This window comes from Erythrolamprus reginae, chromosome 3 (assembly GCF_031021105.1).
Source record: "Erythrolamprus reginae isolate rEryReg1 chromosome 3, rEryReg1.hap1, whole genome shotgun sequence".
Classification (NCBI taxonomy): Eukaryota; Metazoa; Chordata; class Lepidosauria; order Squamata; family Dipsadidae; genus Erythrolamprus; species Erythrolamprus reginae.
The window spans coordinates 248,666,220-248,686,276 of record NC_091952.1 but is presented as its reverse complement, the minus strand read 5'-3'; the positions used below and the strand labels follow the sequence as shown (position 1 = coordinate 248,686,276).

The window sequence follows — 20,057 nt, the reverse complement described above, 5'->3', positions numbered from 1 at the left end:
GAAGGCTCTTTCCTTAGGCACAGCCAAACGACATTGTCTAGTTGATGGGAACTGGAGAAGGCCGACTCTGTGAGACCAGACTGGTCGCTGGGGCTGATGTGGCAGGAGGTGGTCCCGGAAGTAATCTGGTCCTATGCCATGTAGGACTTTATTTATAACGGCTGCAGTGTCTTGGCTCATGTGATCATCTTTTGCAAGGCCAATGGGGAACCAGGTTCACTTAACAATTGTTGATAAACAGAGAGATAGTATAACATATATTTTTAATAAGAATAAAAATTTATTAGGTAATTTACTAATCACTAATCAGACTAAAATAATAGGGAAAGTATACAAATACCTGATTGCCCACAAAAACATAGATTTGACCTTAAAGGGTAATATAAGTTGGTGCAAAAATATTGGTAAAGAAATAGATATGGACACATGGGAAAAAGTCTGGATCTCAAATTGGAAAATGACAAGATCGGTTTCCCTAAAAGAAAATCAAATTAAAATGTTTTATAGGTGGTACCTTCCACCAAATAGGATAGCAAAAATGTTCCCAAAGACTTCCCCATTATGTTGGAAATGTAAGAAGGAAATAGGGTCCTACTACCATCAATGGTGGATGTGTAGTAAAGTTAAGCTTTACTAGAAAACGACAGAAAGAATAATAAAAGAAATAGTAAAACAGGAGATAGAAATAACCCCGGAATTTTATTTACTGGGAATAACCAACCAGAAATATAAGAAAGAAATTTTATACTTAGTTATTCACATTTTGACCGCGGCCAGGATAATATATGAGCAAAATTGGAAAGGGGAAAATATTCCCAAAGAAGAGGAAGTCGTTAAAAAATATTAGATTGCGCTGAAATGGATATGATGACAAGACGGTTAAAAGATCAAGAAGAAACAGAATTTTATGAAATATGGAACAAAGTGTATATATGGATAAATAAGAAGAAATAATAAAAAGTTAAGACAAACAAATAAACAAAAAAGAGAATTGTATTAGTAGAGATATGATTTAAGTGTTATATTAGAATTAGTAGGGATAAGATTTTAGAATTATGTTAGAATTAGTTCATGCATGAAGACCTATTATAAAAAGTCAAACAAATTTCTTCTTTTCATTTATAATAATAAGTTGACTTTAAGTATTTTTTTTAAGTATTCTTTTTCTGTATTGAAAGTTTTACTTTTAGAATAAGCGGGGAAGATACAACCCCATTTTTATGTTTAATGTTATGTTTGTCAGTTTTGTCTATTTTATGAAAATTAATAAAATTTTATTGGGAAAAAAACCAATTGTTGATTAAAAAAACTGCAGTGATTCATTTAACAACTATGGCACGAAAAGTCATAACATGGGGCAAAACTCACTTAACAAATTGTCCCACTTAGCAACAGAAATTTGAGCCTGAGTTGTGAACTTAAGTCGCAGCCTACATGTATTATTATCATCCAGGAAATGATTTGTAAGTCAGCTACGATCCTGGCACTGTGTTATCTTTCTCCAGAATTTTAATATAGTAACACACAGCCTTGCCAATGTGTTGCAAGGGTTATATAACAAATAAATTACATATTCTCACCCCCCAAAAACTATGTTCTTGGATTTCAGGCTCCTTACCAAAATTGTCATGTTATTGCAAAATTACAAAAGTTATCTAACGTTCAGAAGATTTAGGAATTCATTCATTTCTAATGACTAAAATTCTTAATCCATCCTGTTGTAATGATAAGTTCTATTAGTGGGTTTTTTTTAGAGAATTACAAAATATGTAGAATCTTGAAATGACTGTATAGATTTATGTATAAGCCCATCCATGGGTAAAGCTGACCACTTTTAACCTAAAATCCATGAAAAAGTGCCGCCCACAAATAACTCAACCCTCAAAATATACTTTAATTTTTAATAATTGGCTTATCCGTGGATAATCCATGGATTATCCATTTTCATGGCATTGTAGTTAAAAATCTGAGGGTCAGCTTATCTCCAAATGGGCTTATATGTGAGTATGTACAAAATGTATGGATAGTTTTAAAACTGTTCTCGTGTATACACAGAAAAGCCCATCAGTGTATAAACTAAACCCAATTTTGAGGTTGTATTTTCACACAAAAAATTGTCAGCTTATCTGCGTGTATATATGTGGTACATTGCATGCCAAATGATTTCCAAAATACAGTAAAACTCAATTTAATATATTCCTGGGTAGAAACTAACCGTTAAAACTTAAATGACCATTAGATTCCATACAAATGTACACCATCTGCATAATTTAAGTCAATGGCATAAATTGGCAGAATTAATGTAAAGTTCAGTGAACCATTTAAACTAGTACGGATACAATGAGTGAAACCCATTATTTTAGAGAAATGTCCAAATACATATATTGTCTACTGAAGCCAAAATAAATTGGAATCTAATCAAGGGTTTCCTGTACATGCAAATATTTCAATTCTTGAGATAACTATAAAAATGCTATCTCATTTGGTATGCTCTTCTCTTTTTGCATGGTTCGGCAAAAACTTTTATGCTAGGCCATTAAAATATTTTAATTTTTAAGTATTTTAATGCTTCTATTCTGCAGGCTGCTTTCGATCATCTTAATGGTTTCCGCTTTTATGGTGTTTTGAAATTGGCATTAAAAAAAAAAAAAGCAATTGGAAAGTAATCAAGAAGTATTTTTCCTAATCTACAACATGAACGTACCACACTCAACTGGACTGCCTGCTGCTACGGACACATTAATTGCAAAACAATTACCATGCAGGTATTTGGAGAAAAGTAACTGCCTGAGTAAAGTGACCAATAAAGTGGTTTTTGTCTCGACACTGGTTTCTTGCTAAAACAATAAAAATTATGGTCACATGACTGTTGGGGTCTGGATGGATGTCAACAGACTCAAACTCAGCCCGGATAAGACGGAGTGGCTGTGGGTTCTGCCTCCCAAGGACAATTCCATCTGTCCGTCCATAACCCGGGGGGGGGGAATTATTGACCCCCTCAGAGAGGGTCCACAACTTGGGCGTCCTCCTCGATCCATAGCTCACATTAGAGAAACATCTTTCAGCAGGGGCGAGGGGGGGTGTTTGCCCAGGTTTGCCTGGTGCACCAGTTGCAGCCCTATCTGGACTGGGACTCACTGCTCACAGTCACTCATGCCCTCATCACCTCGCGGTTCGACTACTGTAATGCTCTCTACATGGGGCTACCTTTGAAAAGTGTTCGGAAACTTCAGATCGTGCAGAATGCAGCTGCGAGAGCAGTCATGGGCTTCCCTAGGTATGCCCATGTTACACCAACACTCCGCAGTCTGCATTGGTTGTCGATCAATTTCCGGTTACAATTCAAAGTGTTAGTTATGACCTATAAAGCCCTTCATGGCATCGGACCAGAATATCTCCATGACCGCCTTCTGCCGCACGAATCCCAGCGACCGGTTAGGTCCCACAGAGTTGGCCTTCTCCGGGTCCCGTCGACTAAGCAATGTCGTTTGGCGGGACCCAGGAGAAGAGCCTTCACTGTGACGGCCCCGGCCCTCTGGAACCAGCTCTCCACAGATATCAGAGTTGCCCCCACCCTCCTTGCCTTTCACAAGCTCCTTAAAACCCACCTCTGTCGTCAGGCATGGGGGAATTGAAATTTCCCTTCCCCCTAGGCTTATAGAATTTATACATGGTATGCTTGTAAGTATGAGTGGTTCTTTAAATTGGGGTTTTTTAGATTGTTTTAATATTAGATTTGTTTACATTGTCTTTTTATATTGTTGTTAGCCACCCCGAGTCTTCGGAGAGGGGTGGCATACAAATCTAATAAATACAAATACAAATACTGTGGGTCCTGCAAATGGCTGCAAATGTGGTTAAAGGTTGTTAAGCATCCAAAACAGTCATGTGACGGGAGTGGGGTGACCTTCCCCAGTTCAGATACAAGCCATAAATACTTTTTAATTTGTCCACTGTGATTTGGAAAGATCATTAAGTGACCAGTCGTAGGTCAAGACAGGGTGTCCAGGGGGAAAGCATTTTGAAATTCCATGATTTTTCCCTGACATTACCCTATAATTTGCAATCATACCAAATGGCTAGGCCATGGAGAAATATCGGTAGCTGATCCTCATTTTTGCTTGACTCTGCCAGGCAGCGCGATCCATTTTTTTACATGATTTTCCCCTCTTTTAAATATTTTAATAGAGTTTCCCCCCTGATTTATTCTTGCTTTTTTCATGAATTCCCTGATATTTCCCGAACTACTAATTTCCCTGATAATTCCCTGATTTCCCTGTTTTCCAGGTTTGCTGGACAACCTGCAAGAGCGATCTGTATAGCCTTCTGCTACAATGATAGAATGGTCACAATTGATGTCTTCTATGATATGTCGCAAAATAACACAAAGGATGATCTTTGCAAGACAAAAATCATGGACAAATGGATTTGCTGAAGAGACATCACAGCATTCTTATCAGAAAATAAAGATATGGCATTTGGGGGAAAAAATTTGAATGCTCAAATGCTTTCAAATAAAAACCTTGGTTGTCTTAGGGCAGGGGTGTCAAACTCAAGGCCTGTGATTAGATTAGATTAGATTTATTGGATTTATATGCCGCCCCTCTCCGTAGACTCGGGGCGGCTCAGAACAATGGTAAACAAAACATAGTAACAAATCTAATATTTCACAATCTAAATTAGTTTTAAGTTAAAAAATCCAAAAGAACCCCAATATGTAAAAAACAAGCACACAATCAAATCATACACAAAAACTACATGGGCAAGGGGGAGATGTTTCACTTCCCCCATGCCTGACGGCAGAGGTGGGTTTTAAGGAGTTTCCGAAAGGCAAGGAGGGTGGGGGCAATCCTAATCTCTGGGGGGAGCTGGTTCCAGAGGGTCGGAGCCACCACAGAGAAGGCTCTTCCCCTGGGTCCCGCCAGACGACATTGTTTAGTCAATGGGACCCGGAGAAGGCCAACGCTGTGGGACCTAACAGGTCGCTGGGATTCGTGTGGCAGAAGGCAGTCCCGGAGATATTCTGGCCCGATGCCATGAAGGGCTTTATAGGTCATAACCAACACTTTGAATTGTGACCGGAAACTGATCGGCAACCAATGCAGACTGTGGAGTGCTGGAGTAACATGGGCATATTTAGAGAAGCCCATGATTGCTCTCGCAGCTGCATTCTGCACGATCTGAAGTTTCCGAACATTCTTCAAAGGTAGCCCCATGTAGAGAGCATTACAGTAGTCGAGTCTCGAGGTGATGAGGGCATGAGTGACTGTGAGCAGTGACTCCCGATCCAGATAGGGCCGCAACTGGTGCACCAGGCGAACCTGGGCAAACGCCCCCCTCGCCACAGCTGAAAGATGTTTCTCTAATGTGAGCTGTGGATCAAGGAGGACGCCCAAGTTGCGGACCCTCTCTGAGGGGGTCAATACTTCCCCCCCCCAGGGTGATGGACGGACAGATGGAATTGTCCTTGGGAGGCAAAACCCACAGTCACTCCGTCTTATCAGGGTTGAGTTTGAGTCTGTTGACACCCATCCAGGCCCCAACAGCCTCCAGGCACATCACTTCCACTGCTTCATTGACTGGACATGGGGAGGAGATGTACAGCTGAGTATCATCAGCGTACTGATGATACCTCACCCCATGCCCTTGTGGTGGGCTGCATCCGGCCTGCATGGTGCTTAGCTCTGGCCTGTGGGTCTGACCCTAAAACAGCAAAGGACCGACCCATGATGTCTCTGCCAGCGAAAATGGAGGTTGGGAGCCCCCCCACCCAAAAAAAAAAAAAAAAGACTTGCAGGAGACCGTTGCAGCAGAAAACGGAACTCAGGAGCCCATTTTTGCTGGCAGGGCACTTGGGGGCTCCCAGGCCCCGCCTATTATGATTGATGTCAAGCTGGCCACGCCCCCTAGTCACATCCACTCTGGTCCCCCAAGGTCAATCATAACTGTTACAGCCATCAATAAAATCACACCTCTGTGTTAGGGATTGGATTGGATTTTTTTTCTTATTTGCTTTGCTTTTTAACTTTTGTAATGTTTTATTATTTATTTTTATTTATTACCTTGACTTGTAGGCCGCCCAATTCCTTGCGGACTCTGGACGGTGGACAGCAATATAGAAACAATAATATAAAAACAGTAAAATAATTTTAAAAAAACCTTAACTTAAACCATTCATCCATTCAGCCGGGGGAAAAGAATTTTGTAATTCTTTTCATTTCATTTCAATTTTGTCTGCTGCCCGGAATCACTTGTTGGAGTGGGTGGCCATAGAAACTGAAGAATGAATGAATGAATGAATGAATGAGAACAATGGGAGTGATTGGTACTTACAGGAATGAGAAATTTCTTAATTTCATCCAGCGCGTGTCCCATTCTGGCATAAGCTTCAGCTGGTGGGGCAAACACTTCAATGAGAACATGCAGATCATCGTTTAGATGGAAATACTTGGCTTCTCCGCTTTTCCTCAATTCTTCTTCCTGGGAAGATGGAAAAATATCGCACGAAATCATTGCATGAAGAAAGGCAAAAGTCAGACACTGACCATGAATAGATTTACACACTGCTAGGGGTCAAAGGGAATAATTAACCAAAATGAAGCTGGAAATAAATATACCATATGGATTCCTATGTTATCACTTAACTAAATAATTCCAAGATACCATAGGACTCACTGCTAATCTTTTATGGTATATAGGTCGTCCTTGAAGTATGACCACAATTGAGCCCTTTATAGAAACATAGAAGTCTGACGGCAGAAAAAGACCTCATGGTCCATCTAGTCTGCCCTTATACTATTTCCTGTATTTTATCTTAGGATGGATCTATGTTTATCCCAGGCATGTTTAAATTCAGTTACTGTGGATTTATCTACCATGTCTGCTGGAAGTTTGTTCCAAGGATCTACTACTCTTTCAGTAAAATAATATTTTCTCATGTTGCTTTTGATCTTTCCCCCAACTAACTTCAGAACCAACTAACTTCAGAACTTTATAACCTGAAACCAAGCCAATTTTATGAGTAGAAACTACTAGGTCTCAAGTCTTATTGATCATAAGTATGTATATTGCAGTATTTCTCAATCTCAGACACTTTAATATCTTTAAACTTCAATTCCTACAATTCCCCAGCAAGCAATTCCGGGAGTTGAAGTGCAGAGGTAACCAAGATTGAAAAACAAAATTATGTGGTATCAGAGAATTCTGAATTAGATTGAAGTTTGCCAACAATCCTATCATGGTTCCATTCTATAGCTGTTCATCAAATCTATGATTGTCTGCCTCTTAAATCAAAAATATACTAGATTTTATACCACCGTCCTTGTAACTGGGTGGGGTGGGGAAAAGATGGAGTTACATATCTTCTAAAGAGCTTCCAGGTCTGATGGGAATTCTCAAAATCCAGCTATGCTCTTAGATAAAAAGCTTTATTTTGGATACTCCATTTAAAGGTGCTTATTTGCTAATGGATCCACCCACCACCAAGGCTTAATTACCAAGAAAGATCTTGGAAACCTGAAGAAAAAAACCCCCTACTTCCCAGGGTGTCTGGAAATGAAAACTAAACAGATCTGTTACCCTCTAGAGCTGTCAATCAGCTATGTACGGTGGTACCTCGTCTTACGAACGCCTCTTCATACGAACTTTTCGAGATACGAACCCGGTTTTTAATATATTTTTGCCTTTTCTTTCTACCTAATCTATCTACCTAATCTACCTTATCTACCTTATCTATCTATCTATCTATCTATCTATCTATCTATCTATCTATCTATCTATCTATCTATCTATCTATCTATCTATCTATCTATTGGATTTGTATGCCGCCCCTCTCCGCAGACTCGGGGCGGCTAACAACAGTAATAAAACAGTATATGACAATAATCCAATACTAAAACCAGTTAAAAACCCATTATATAAAAACCAATCATACGTACAGACATACCATGCATAAAATTGTAAATGCCTAGGGGGAAAGGGTATCTCAGTTCCCCCATGCCTGGCGGCAGAGGTAGGTTTTAAGCAGCTTACAAAATGCAAGGAGGGTGGGGGCAATTCTAATCTCTGGGGGGAGTTGGTTCCAGAGGGACGGGGCCGCCACAGAGAAGGCTCTTCCCCTGGGTCCCGCCAAGCGACATTGTTTGATTGACGGGACCCAGAGAAGACCCACTCTGTGGGACCTAACTGGTCGCTAACTTTTCACCTTACGAACCCGAGCCGCCGCCGCTGGGATGCCCTGCCTCTGGACTTCCGTTGCCAGCCGAAGCGCCCGTTCTTGCATTGCTAGGATTCCCCTGAGGCTTCCCTTGGCTGGGATTCCCTTCATTTTTGCCGGCGCTGCTTTGAATTCAAGCGAGGGGAGACTCAGTGAAATCCCAGCAACGCAAAAACAGGCGCTTTGGCTGGCAATGGAAGTCCGGAGGCAGGGATTCCCAGCGGCGCAAGGCAAAAGGGCTGACTTTTGGGATGGGGTTGCACGCATTATTTGCTTTTACATTGATTCCTATGGGGAAAAATTGCTTCTTCTTACGAACTTTTCTACTTACGAACCTGGTCACGGAACGAATTAAGTTTGTAAGACGAGGTACCACTGTATTTTAATGATCTGGGGTGGCGCAGCACGTAGAGTGCTGTATTGCAGGCCACTGAAGCTGACTGTAGATCTGTAGGTCAGCAGTTCAAATCTCACCACCGGCTCAAGGATGACTCAGCCTTCCATCCTTCCGAGGCGGGTAAAATGAGGACCCGGATTGTGGGGGCAATATGCTGGCTCAGCTAAAAAGTGCTATTGCTAACATGTTGTAAGCCGCCCTGTGTCTAAGGAGAGGGGCAGCATAAAAATTGAATAAACAAACAAATAAATAAATAAATAAATGCTGGTTTTAATACAGGCAACCTTCATCCTCATTCACTCCGCTTGATCACACCAAAAGGCATCCGACAAGTAAATTAAGAGTTAATTAATGAGCCATGGTGGTGCAGTGGTTAGAGTGCAGTACTGCAAGCTACTTCAGCTGACTGCAAATTGGCAGTTCAAATCTCACCACTGGCTCAAGGTTGGCTCAGTCTTCCATCCTTCCGAGGTGGGTAAAATGAGGACCAAGATTGTTGGGAGCAATATGTTGATTCTGTAAACCGCCTAGAAAGGACTGGAAAGCACTGTGAAGCGATAAGTAAATCTAAATGCTATTGCTACATGGCGTAACTTGATATTTTTTTTCCTTCCCAACCATTAAATGCTACCAACCTCTAGCACATAACGTTAAGTCTGCTTTCAGTTTTCTTCTTGGTCCCAACACTTTTTCCTCACCAAGTGTTCTACTTCTGCTCTACTTCCTGTTTTGCCATTCTATCTTATCTCTGTTGCCTGGCAACTGAAATATTGCGATGCCTTAGCAGATGCCATTGACCCTTTCAACACATGTAGGCAATCATGGATGAACCAGAGATGGGATAAAAGGGGAAGTAAAGGAAGCTCTGAAACAAATACAGTGATCCCCCGCTCGTTGCGAGGGTTCCGTTCCAGGAGCCCCCGCAACGAGCGGGTTTTCGCGAAGTAGCGATGCGGAAGTAAAAACACCGTCTGCGCATGTGCAGATGGTGTTTTTACTCCCACAGCGCTAGCGAGGAGCCGAAGATTGGGGGCGGCACGGCTGTTTGCCGCCGGCATGGAGGGCTTCCTAGCAGCCCCCCAAACCCGGGTTGGGGGTCCGGGGGGCGCTGTCTCTCGGCGCTTTCGATCCGAGTCCGGGAGCGAACTCGCTCACGGACTCGGCTCGAAAGCGCCGAGAGAGAGCGTGGACAGGCCCGTTCCTTGCCGCTGTCTCTCGCCGCCTTCGAGCCGAGTCCGGGAGCGAACTCGCTCACGGACTCGGCTCGAAAGCGCCGAGAGACAGCGTGGACAGGCCCGTTCCTTGCCGCTGTCTCTCGCCGCCTTCGAGCCGAGTCCGGGAGCGAACTCGCTCACGGACTCGGCTCGAAAGCGCCGAGAGAGAGCGTGGACAGGCCCGTTCCTTGCCGCTGTCTCTCGCCGCCTTCGAGCCGAGTCCGGGAGCGAACTCGCTCACGGACTCGGCTCGAAAGCGCCGAGAGAGAGCGTGGACAGGCCCGTTCCTTGCCGCTGTCTCTCGCCGCCTTCGAGCCGAGTCCGGGAGCGAACTCGCTCACGGACTCGGCTCGAAAGCGCCGAGAGAGAGCGTGGACAGGCCCGTTCCTTGCCGCTGTCTCTCGCCGCCTTCGAGCCGAGTCCGGGAGCGAACTCGCTCACGGACTCGGCTCGAAAGCGCCGAGAGACAGCGTGGACAGGCCCGTTCCTTGCCGCTGTCTCTCGCCGCCTTCGAGCCGAGTCCGGGAGCGAACTCGCTCACGGACTCGGCTCGAAAGCGCCGAGAGAGAGCGTGGACAGGCCCGTTCCTTGCCGCTGTCTCTCGCCGCCTTCGAGCCGAGTCCGGGAGCGAACTCGCTCACGGACTCGGCTCGAAAGCGCCGAGAGAGAGCGTGGACAGGCCCGTTCCTTGCCGCTGTCTCTCGCCGCCTTCGAGCCGAGTCCGGGAGCGAACTCGCTCACGGACTCGGCTCGAAAGCGCCGAGAGAGAGCATGGACAGGCCCGTTCCTTGCCGCTGTCTCTCGCCGCCTTCGAGCCGAGTCCGGGAGCGAACTCGCTCACGGACTCGGCTCGAAAGCGCCGAGAGACAGCGTGGACAGGCCCGTTCCTTGCCGCTGTCTCTCGCCGCCTTCGAGCCGAGTCCGGGAGCGAACTCGCTCACGGACTCGGCTCGAAAGCGCCGAGAGACAGCGTGGACAGGCCCGTTCCTTGCCGCTGTCTCTCGCCGCCTTCGAGCCGAGTCCGGGAGCGAACTCGCTCACGGACTCGGCTCGAAAGCGCTGAGAGAGAGCGTGGACAGGCCCGTTCCTTGCCGCTGTCTCTCGCCGCCTTCGAGCCGAGTCCGGGAGCGAGCTCGCTCACGGACTCGGCTCGAAAGCGCCGAGAGAGAGCGTGGACATCGCCCGTATCTAGAAGAAGTTGCCACCCGAGCGCTCTTGCCCGGCGGGAGGCGAAGCATATGGGTGGGTGGGCTGTCAGGACACCCTCCCACCCCAGCACTTTGCATCCCGCCGGCAAAGAGCAATAAGGCAGCAGCTTCTGCCGGACACGGGCAATGGGCGGGACAGAGAAGCGGGAAGAATCAGGAGGTTCCTTTGGCGGCTGGAGGCTGCCTGGCACCCGCTGCAGCCAAAACAACAAAGCCAGGCAGCCCCCAGCTGCCAAAGGAGCCTCCTGATTCTCCCCGCTTCTCTGTCCCGCCCATTGCCCATGTCCGGCAGAAGCTGCCTCCCGTGCCGAGCCCCCCCCCCCCGGCCAAGCAGCCAGGGAATCCGAGCCAGGCTTGGCAGGGAACATCGGCACGGGAGGCAGGAGACGATCGGGCAACCGGAGCAGCAGCCAGGGAAGCCGAGCCGCGTATGGCGGTGACGGCGGCCGTCTCCTGCCTCCCGCGCCGATGTTCCCCGCCACGCCCGGCTCGGCTTTCCTGGCTGCTTGGCCGGGAGCTGGATGCTGGTGGTGGCGGAGGAAGGCGAATGCGGCTTGGAAGCTGGGAGGGGGGCAGAATATGGGAGGAGAGAGGCTTGCAATAGAGGGTGGAGGAAGCGGCCATGGGAGGGCGAGCTGCCTCAGGGAGGAGGATCGGGCGGGACCAGGTGGGGGCTGGAATTTCTCCGCCAGGGCGAAGGGCGGGCGAGCGGGTGCTGGGGAGGGCTTCTCGCCCTCCCGACAGCAAGAGGGGGGAGCGAACGGCGTGGGCAGGCGAAGGGCGGGCGAGCGGCAGCGAGGAGTTTGCGTGGGCGGTGGGGAAACTCCTCGCTGACGCCAGCAAGAGGGGGAAGACCCAGGGAAGCCGCTGCCATCTACGCATGCGTGCCCGGCACGCATGCGTAGATGGTATTTTTGACTTCCGGGTTGAAAAATAGCGAAGTACCCTGTTCGCAATGGTTGGGGACGCAATAAACAGGGGATCACTGTATGCTTTTTGTATTTCAATCTCATCTACTTACAACCTAGTTGACAAATTAAGCAAGTCACATAGAAACATAGAAGTCTGACGGCAGAAAAAGACCTCATGGTCCATCTAGTCTGCCCTTATACTATTTTCTGTATTTTATCTTAGAATGGATATATGTTTATCCCAGGCATGTTTAAATTCAGTTACTGTGGATTTACCAACCACGTCTGCTGGAAGTTTGTTCCAAGGATCTACTACTCTTTCAGTAAAATAATATTTTCTCATGTTGCTTTTGATCTTTCCCCCAACTAACTTCAGATTGTGTCCCCTTGTTCTTGTGTTCACTTTCCTATTAAAAACACTTCCCTCCTGGACCTTATTTAACCCTTTAATATATTTAAATGTTTCGATCATGTCCCCCCTTTTCCTTCAGTCCTTCAGACTATGCAGATTGAGTTCATTAAGTCTTTCCTGATACGTTTTATGCTTAAGACCTTCCATCATTCTTGTAGCCCGTCTTTGGACCCGTTTCAATTTTGTCAATATCTTTTTGTAGGTGAGGTCTCCAGAACTGAACACAGTATTCCAAATGTGGTCTCACCAGCATTCTATATAGCGGGATCATAATCTCCCTCTTCCTGCTTGTTATACCTCTAGCTATGCAGCCAAGCATCCTACTTGCTTTCCCTACCGCCTCACTGCACTGTTCACCTCAAAATCTAGATTCTACCTACCTACCAAGACCATTTATTAAAATATAGTGGCTCACCCAGGTGTAATGCAAAATGGAATGTGTGTATGCTTGTATGTATATCTACACACATACACAAACAATCTTCCATTTTCCACTGTGTTTGATGGGGGGCATTGAGTTTATTTTATCTATCTATCTATCTATCTATCTATCTATCTATCTATCTATCTATCTATCTATCTATCTATTGGATTTGTATGCCGCCCCTCTCCGTAGACTTGGGGCGGCTAACAACAGTGGTAAAAACAACATGCGACAATCCAATACTAAAAACAGCTAAAACCCCTTATTTTAAAAACCAATCGATACATACAAACATACCATACATAAAGTGTAGAAGCCTAGGGGGAAAGAATATCTCAGTTCCCCCATGCCTGACCGCAGAGGTGGGTTTTAAGGAGCTTACGAAAGGCAAGAAGGGTGGGGGCTATTCTAATCTCTGGGGGGAGTTGGTTCCAGAGGGCCGGGGCCGCCACAGAGAAGGCTCTTTCCCTGGGTCCTGCCAAACGACATTGTTTAGTTGATGAGACCCGCAGAAGGCCAACTCTGTGGGACCTAACTGGTCGCTGGGATTTGTGCGGCAGAAGGCAGTCCCGGAGATAATCTGGTCCGGTGCCATGAAGGGCTTTATAGGTCATAACCAACACTTTGAATTGTGACCGGAAACTGATCGGCAACCAATGCAGACTGCGGAGTGTTGGTGTAACATGGGCATGTTTAGGAAAGCCCATGACTGCTCTCGCAGCTGCATTCTGCACCATCTGAAGTTTCCGAACACTTTTCAAAGGTAGCCCATTTTATTAAAGGCTTGGGCATATATCATTATGCTTTGTGGAGAATTAGATAAAAGACTGCTTTGTACATCAAGATAAATGGATGCTGATTAGGGAAAAACAAAACTACAGAGCAATGTTACTAATGATTTGAAGAGGGGCATTTAAGGACATTCCTTACCCACAAGTACATCCGAAGCTCCTGATATACTGAATAATCAGAAACCCATAATGGCCTCTAACATTTCTAGGCTATGTATGCTCTGAAGTGCTTCTATATTATTGTTCTAGTTAGGGTGTATTAAAAATACTTTACACTACACTGTATGTATGTATGTATGTATGTATGTATGTATGTATGTATGTATGTATGTATGTATTTATTTATTTATTTATTTATTTATTTATTTATTAGATTTGTATGCCGCCCCTCTCCATACACTCGGGGCGGCTCACAACACAATAAAACAGTTCATGACAAATCTAATAATTCACAATTTAAAATATTTAAAAAAACCCATTATTAAGCAAACATACATACAAACATACCATACATAAATTGTATAGGCCCGGGGGAGATGTCTCAGTTCCCCCATGCCTGACGACAAAGGTGGGTTTTAAGGAGTTTACGAAAGGCAAGGAGGGTGGGGGCAGTTCTAATCTCTGGGGGGAGCTGGTTCCAGAGAGTCGGGGCCACCACAGAGAAGGGTCTTCCCCTGGGGCCCGCCAACCGACATTGTTTAGTTGACGGGACCTAGAGAAGGCCCACTCTGTGGGACCTAATCGGTCGCTGGGATTCGTGCGGCAGAAGGTGATCTCGGAGATATTCTGGTCCGATGCCATGAAGGGCTTTTTCCAACAAGATCCACAGACACAGATTTGACCGATCTGGTTAAAAGTTCTTGCATCTGTTCTTGGCCTGTGTCGTTAATTATGAGCTACCTAGGGTTTGTGTCACTCAGAAACTACTTCTGGGTAACCACCTTTTTATTCTGAAATTTACAGCAAAAATAATAGGCTCGGCTGACAAGCCCACATAAACTGGGGAAGTTAACACACATCGAAAGATGAGTAGTTTGAGGCTTGTAACAAAGAATGGTAGAAGAAAAGGTATAAAAGTCTTTCTTTTTATTAGCCTTTTCCCTTTCTTTATTTGTGGCAACAAGATGAACCGTGTTTGGTTCCCTGTCTGCATTCCGGTACTGTCTTACTTGTACCTAACGAAGGCGGCTTTTGAAAGATGAAGAGAATTCTTTACTTTTTAAGCAATTTAGCTTAAAGTCCACAAACGGAACAGAGCAGGAGCTGCAAGTAATAAATTTAATCTGGAAAAAAAAAAAAAGCTAAGCCAGCTTTCAGAAAATCCTTTTTAACAGTGAGAGCTATTAGGCTCTAATAGTCTCCTGTGGGAAACAATGCAAACCCCGATATCCTGAATAATTTAAGAGCGAAGAAAAGCAGAGAGATACACAAACAAGCAAACCACCTGGTAAACAACCCTCGCAGGCTCTACTAAGATGGTCTAAAGAGCATCCAGGATTGAAAGATAAAAATTCACATTAAAACCGTAATAAAGATATTGTATGGTAATGGCGGAGGGCTGTCGAGCAAAGAGAACAAGGGGGCTGCAGACACTGCTTGCTGGTTCAGACAACAGAGAAGAGAAAAAGGTTACTGGAATCACAATACAGGTAGTTCCCGACTTACGAAGTTGATCCGTTCCTACGGTGGATCATAAGCCAAATTTCGGTGTAAGTCGGGATCTACCTGTATTGTGATTTCAGTAACCTTTTTCGGCTACCTTTGAAAAGTGTTCGGAAACTTAAGATCGTGCAGAATGCGGCCACGAGAGCCATCGTGGGGCTTCCTAGATTCGCCCAAGTTTCTGCAACACTCCGCGGCCTGCACTGGCTGCCGATCGGTTTCCGGTCACAATTCAAAGTGTTGGTAATGACCTTTAAAGTCCTACATGGCATTGGGCCAGAATACATCCGGAACTGCCTTCTACCGCACGAATCCCAGCGGCCGATAAGGTCCCACAGAGTTGGCCTTCTCTGGGTCCCATCGAGCAAACAATGTTGTTTGGTGGGCCCCAGGGGAAGAGCCTTCTCTGTGGCAGCCCCGGCCCTCTGGAATCAACTCCCCCCAGAGATTAGAACGGCCCCCACCCTCCTTGTCTTTTACAAATTACTCAAGACCCACCTTTGTCGCCAGGCATGGGGGAGTTAGGATATTCCTTCCCCTAGGCCATTACAAGTTATGTATGGTATGTTTGTGTGTATGTTTGGTTTTTATAATAAGGGTTTTTAGTTGTTTTATTAAATTGGATTGTTACATGTTGTTTTTTATCATTGTTGATAGCCGCCCCGAGTCTGCGGAGAGGGGCGGCATACAAATCTAATAAATAAATAAATAAATCTCCCTCCATTTCGCTCTAACGCTGTCTCGCCTGATCCCCCCCAAGCCTGTAGCATGGCCAGCTACCCTAAAGCTCGATTTGAGCTTTGAATACACAAATTTGAAGGGCCTTGCTGCTCCCGGGTCGTCACGACATGACGCCACCGCGGCGACTAAAATAATTGCCTGCTTGTTAAAGCGCTTCCTTCGTGCTTCTCCCAACCCCCGCGGTTCAGAAAGCACCGGAGCCGGCGAATGGCAGCGATTTCAGAGCACGTTGCCAAAATTTGGGGCGGTGACAGCAAACCAAGCGAGCACAGCGTGGCAGGAGGAGGGGCCAGGTTTCGTGTCGTAACCACGAAACATTGGAAATAGGCGTTGATTGCTTACCTGAACGCCTCTTCTCGTACGGTGAGCGGGTACAGCAGTCACATGGGTTGCTCATGTCCAATCCGGTGGAACTGAGCCTAGTATTAAAAAAGCTTGCCGGATCCGCCCCTTCCCCAGAATTCGCGAATCCATAGACTAGGCTCAGTTGTGAAGCTCTGTAGTGTTCAACTCTCATTGTTAGAGGAAAGAAAGATATAGAAAGGTAAAGAAGACACATACAAGGGCGGGAAGTGACTGCTGTACCCGCTCACCGTACGAGAAGAGGCGTTCAGGTAAGCAATCAACGCCTATTCTCCGTACTGAAGGAGCGGGTCCAGCAGTCACATGGGACATACCCAATAGATGGTCCCTAGGGTGGGATTAGCTTGCTATCGTGTGAGATAACGGATTGGAGTACCCTTCTGCCGAAGGCAGCGTCCGCTGAAGCGTAAGAATCAATTTTGTAGTGCCTGATGAAGGAATTTGGCGAGGCCCAAGTGGCTGCTTTGCAGACCTCCTCCAACGGGGCTTGAGTCGCCCAAGCGGCCGAGGTGGCTGCGCTCCTGGTGGAATGCGCTGTGATGTTCCTTGGAACTGAGAGGGAGGCCGACTCATAGGCCTTAGATATAGTCCCTCTGATCCAACGGCCTATTACTGTAGAAGACACTTTGGCCCCCATGACTCTGGGATGATAGGCTACAAAAAGTGCTTCTGACCTCCGAAAGGGTCCTGTGCGTTGGATATATATTCTCAGCGCTCTGGTGAGATCCAGGGTGTGCCATCTAATTGCCAAGGGATGGTCTCGTTGGAGGCAGAAGGAAGGTAGGACAATATCCTGAGATCTGTGGAACATGGAACTGACCTTGGGTAAGAAGGTGGGGTCCAGTCGCAAGACTACCTTGTCCTGATGGAATTGACAAAGGTCCTGCCTGATTGAGAGGGCAGCCAGCTCCGAAATGCGTCGGGCAGAGGTAATAGCCACCAGGAATGCTACCTTAAAGGATAGGTACCTGAGGGACGCCGATTTTAGGGGTTCGTATGGTGCCTGCGTGAGGGAATGGAGAACCCGTGGCAAATCCCAGGAAGGATACCTGTGGACCTTGGAAGGTCTGAGGTTGGCTATGCCCTTGAGGAATTCCTGAACTTCAGGGAAGGATCGGAGAGGCTGTCTGCGGGGGCCCCCTAGGACAGATGAAATGGCTGCCAGATGACGCCGGAGGGTGCTGGTGGAAAGTCCTTTATGGAAGCCTTGCATCAGGAAGGAAATAATTCTGTGTATGGGGATGCACAGAGGGGAGAGACCTTCCTGTAGACACCACTGGTGAAACTTGGACCACGTGTGGTCGTAGATTCGATTGGTCGAACCCCTTCTGGCCTTTAAAATGACCTCCACTGAATCGGGGTCATGACCACGCAGTTCTAAATCTCTCCTGATAACAGCCAGGCGGTGAGGTGGAACCACTCCGGGTCTGGATGGAAAGAGGCCCCCTGCCGCAGCATATCCCCCGAAACGGGGAGTCGCCAAGGGTCCTGGACGGACAGCTGTTGGAGATCCGCGAACCAGGGCCGGCGGGGCCAATGGGGGGCGATTACGATTACTCGGGCCCTCTCGGTGAGGACCTTGTGAATCACGTCCGGGAGGATTGGAATTGGAGGAAATGCGTAGAGTAGGCCTGGAGGCCATGGACTCCGGAGGGCATTGATTGCTTCCGCTCCCGGGGATGGAAATCTGGAATAGAAGCGAGGGAGTTGGGCGTTCGCATTGGTCGCGAAGAGATCCAGAATTGGTAGGCCGAATCTGAGAGTGATTTGATGGAACAGGTCTTGATGGAGGTTCCACTCTCCTGGGTCTATCGTTGCTCGGGATAGCCAATCCGCCTGGACGTTGAGACTCCCCGAGATGTGATCGGCTAGGAGCGACTGGAGATGTTTTTCCGCCCAAAGGCCCAACTTGAGGGCCTCCCTCATGAGAGCCTTGGATCTCGTGCCCCCCTGTCTGCAGATATGGCTTTTTGTGGCAATGTTGTCGGTGAGAATGAGAACGTGCCGGTTGGGAATGCGAGGAGAGAAATGCTTCAGAGCCAGGGAAACGGCTCTTAACTCTAGCCAATTGATTGGCCTGGAAGCTTCCTCCGGGGACCACGTGCCCTGGGCTATCATCCCCTGGGCGTGGGCGCCCCATCCCGATAGACTGGCATCTGTGGTGATGACAAATTGATCCGGGCACCTGAACGGGGATCCTCTGTCCATGGCCGGAGACTTCCACCACTTGAAGGATCTGCGAACACTCAGTGGGATGACAATGCGTCGATTTGAGTTGCTGTGCCCCGATCTCTGAAAAGGCAACAGGAGCCACTGGAGTTCCCTAGCATGAAGGCGAGCCCAGGGAATGATGCCTATGCATGACACCATCTTCCCCAAAAGGGAAGATAGAGTAACTATGGATACTGAAGAATTAGATAAAATGTTAGAAATTAACTCCACTATACTGAGTTTTCTCTCGGGAGAGAGAAAAACCTGGGAGGATTTTGAATCAATAATGGATCCCAGGTGAGAAATGGATGTGGAAGGTTGGAGGTGACTTTTATCAAAGTTGATGGAAAATCCATGGTCCTGGAGGACTGACATGGTGACAGAAAGGTCTGTTTTCACTCTCTCTAGGGAGTTCCCATGAATCAAAATATCATCAAGATAACATAAAATGTGGATGGGAGACGCCCGGATATAGGCCGCCAGGGACCCCAAGAGCTTTGTAAAGACCCGAGGGGCCGAGGAAAGGCCAAATGGCATCGCCCTATACTGGAAATGCCTGCCTTGAAAGGAAAAACGTAAAAATTTTCTGTGGCATTTGGCTATAGGAATGTGAAGGTAGGCCTCAGTGAGGTCTAAGGAGACCATGAAATCTCCCGAGTGAATGGCGGCCAAAATAGAAGACAAGGAGTGCATCTTAAACTTCCTATATTTGATGAATAGGTTTAGTTTCTTTAAATCCAAAATGGCTCTCCAACCTCCGGAGGACTTTGGAACCATAAATAGGATGGAGTAAAAACCTAGACCCTTCTGACCGGAAGGGACCGGTTGAATGGCTCTGATGGACAATAGATGAGAAATGGCCTCCTCCATACGGTTACAATCTGAGGATGACCTGGGAGAAGGGCAGGAAATAAAACGTTTAGGGGGAGGAGAAATAAATTCTAAAAGAAGGCCTGTTTGAACTGTGTCAATGACCCAAGGGTCCTTGGAGGTGAGACGCCAATTAGAGGCGAAATGAGCTAGGCGACCCCCTATGGGAATGGAGGTAAGATTACCATCTAGGTTTTTTTGAAGCCCTGTTAGAGGAAGCTCCCCTTTGGAAGCGAAACCCTCTACCCCTGGAGTTCCTACCTTGGGAACGAAAGCGGGGGGAATACTGACCTGGAGATCTCTGATAGGAAGCCGCTTGATCTTGCTGGCGCCCTGGGCGACGAAAGGACTGCGTTTTGGTAGCCTTTTTCGTGGTTGGACCCAAAACCTTCTTCTTGTCCGTGGTCTCCGTGAGGAGTGGATCCAGAAGATCACCGAAGAGAAGGTCGCGCTTTAAGGGGCCCTGGGATAACTGCCACTTTTGGCGAACTCCCGCTTGCCAAGGGCGAATCCATAGGAGTCTTCTTGCCGTTGTAGAAGCTGCAATAGACTTAGCAGAAAATCTAGTAGATTGCAAGGTGGCATCAGCCACGTACTGGGCAGCTGCAAAGACCTTGTTGAAGTCTTGTTGACCTCTC

General features: G+C 46.7%; 1 protein-coding gene across 3 annotated transcripts in view; it reads right to left on the bottom strand.

Annotated features, from left to right (window-relative positions):
• KHDRBS3 (KH RNA binding domain containing, signal transduction associated 3) overlaps positions 1-20,057 on the bottom strand; it is a 188,714-nt gene that overhangs the window by 81,346 nt on the left and 87,311 nt on the right. For all 3 annotated transcript variants that reach the window (XR_011558764.1, XR_011558765.1, XM_070748332.1), the window contains exon 4: positions 6,334-6,480. Coding sequence is in view for 1 of the 3 variants with exons in the window: in XM_070748332.1 (XP_070604433.1) it covers positions 6,334-6,480 (147 nt within the window). In the remaining 2 variants the exon portion in view is untranslated. The remainder of the gene's footprint in view (positions 1-6,333; positions 6,481-20,057) is intronic.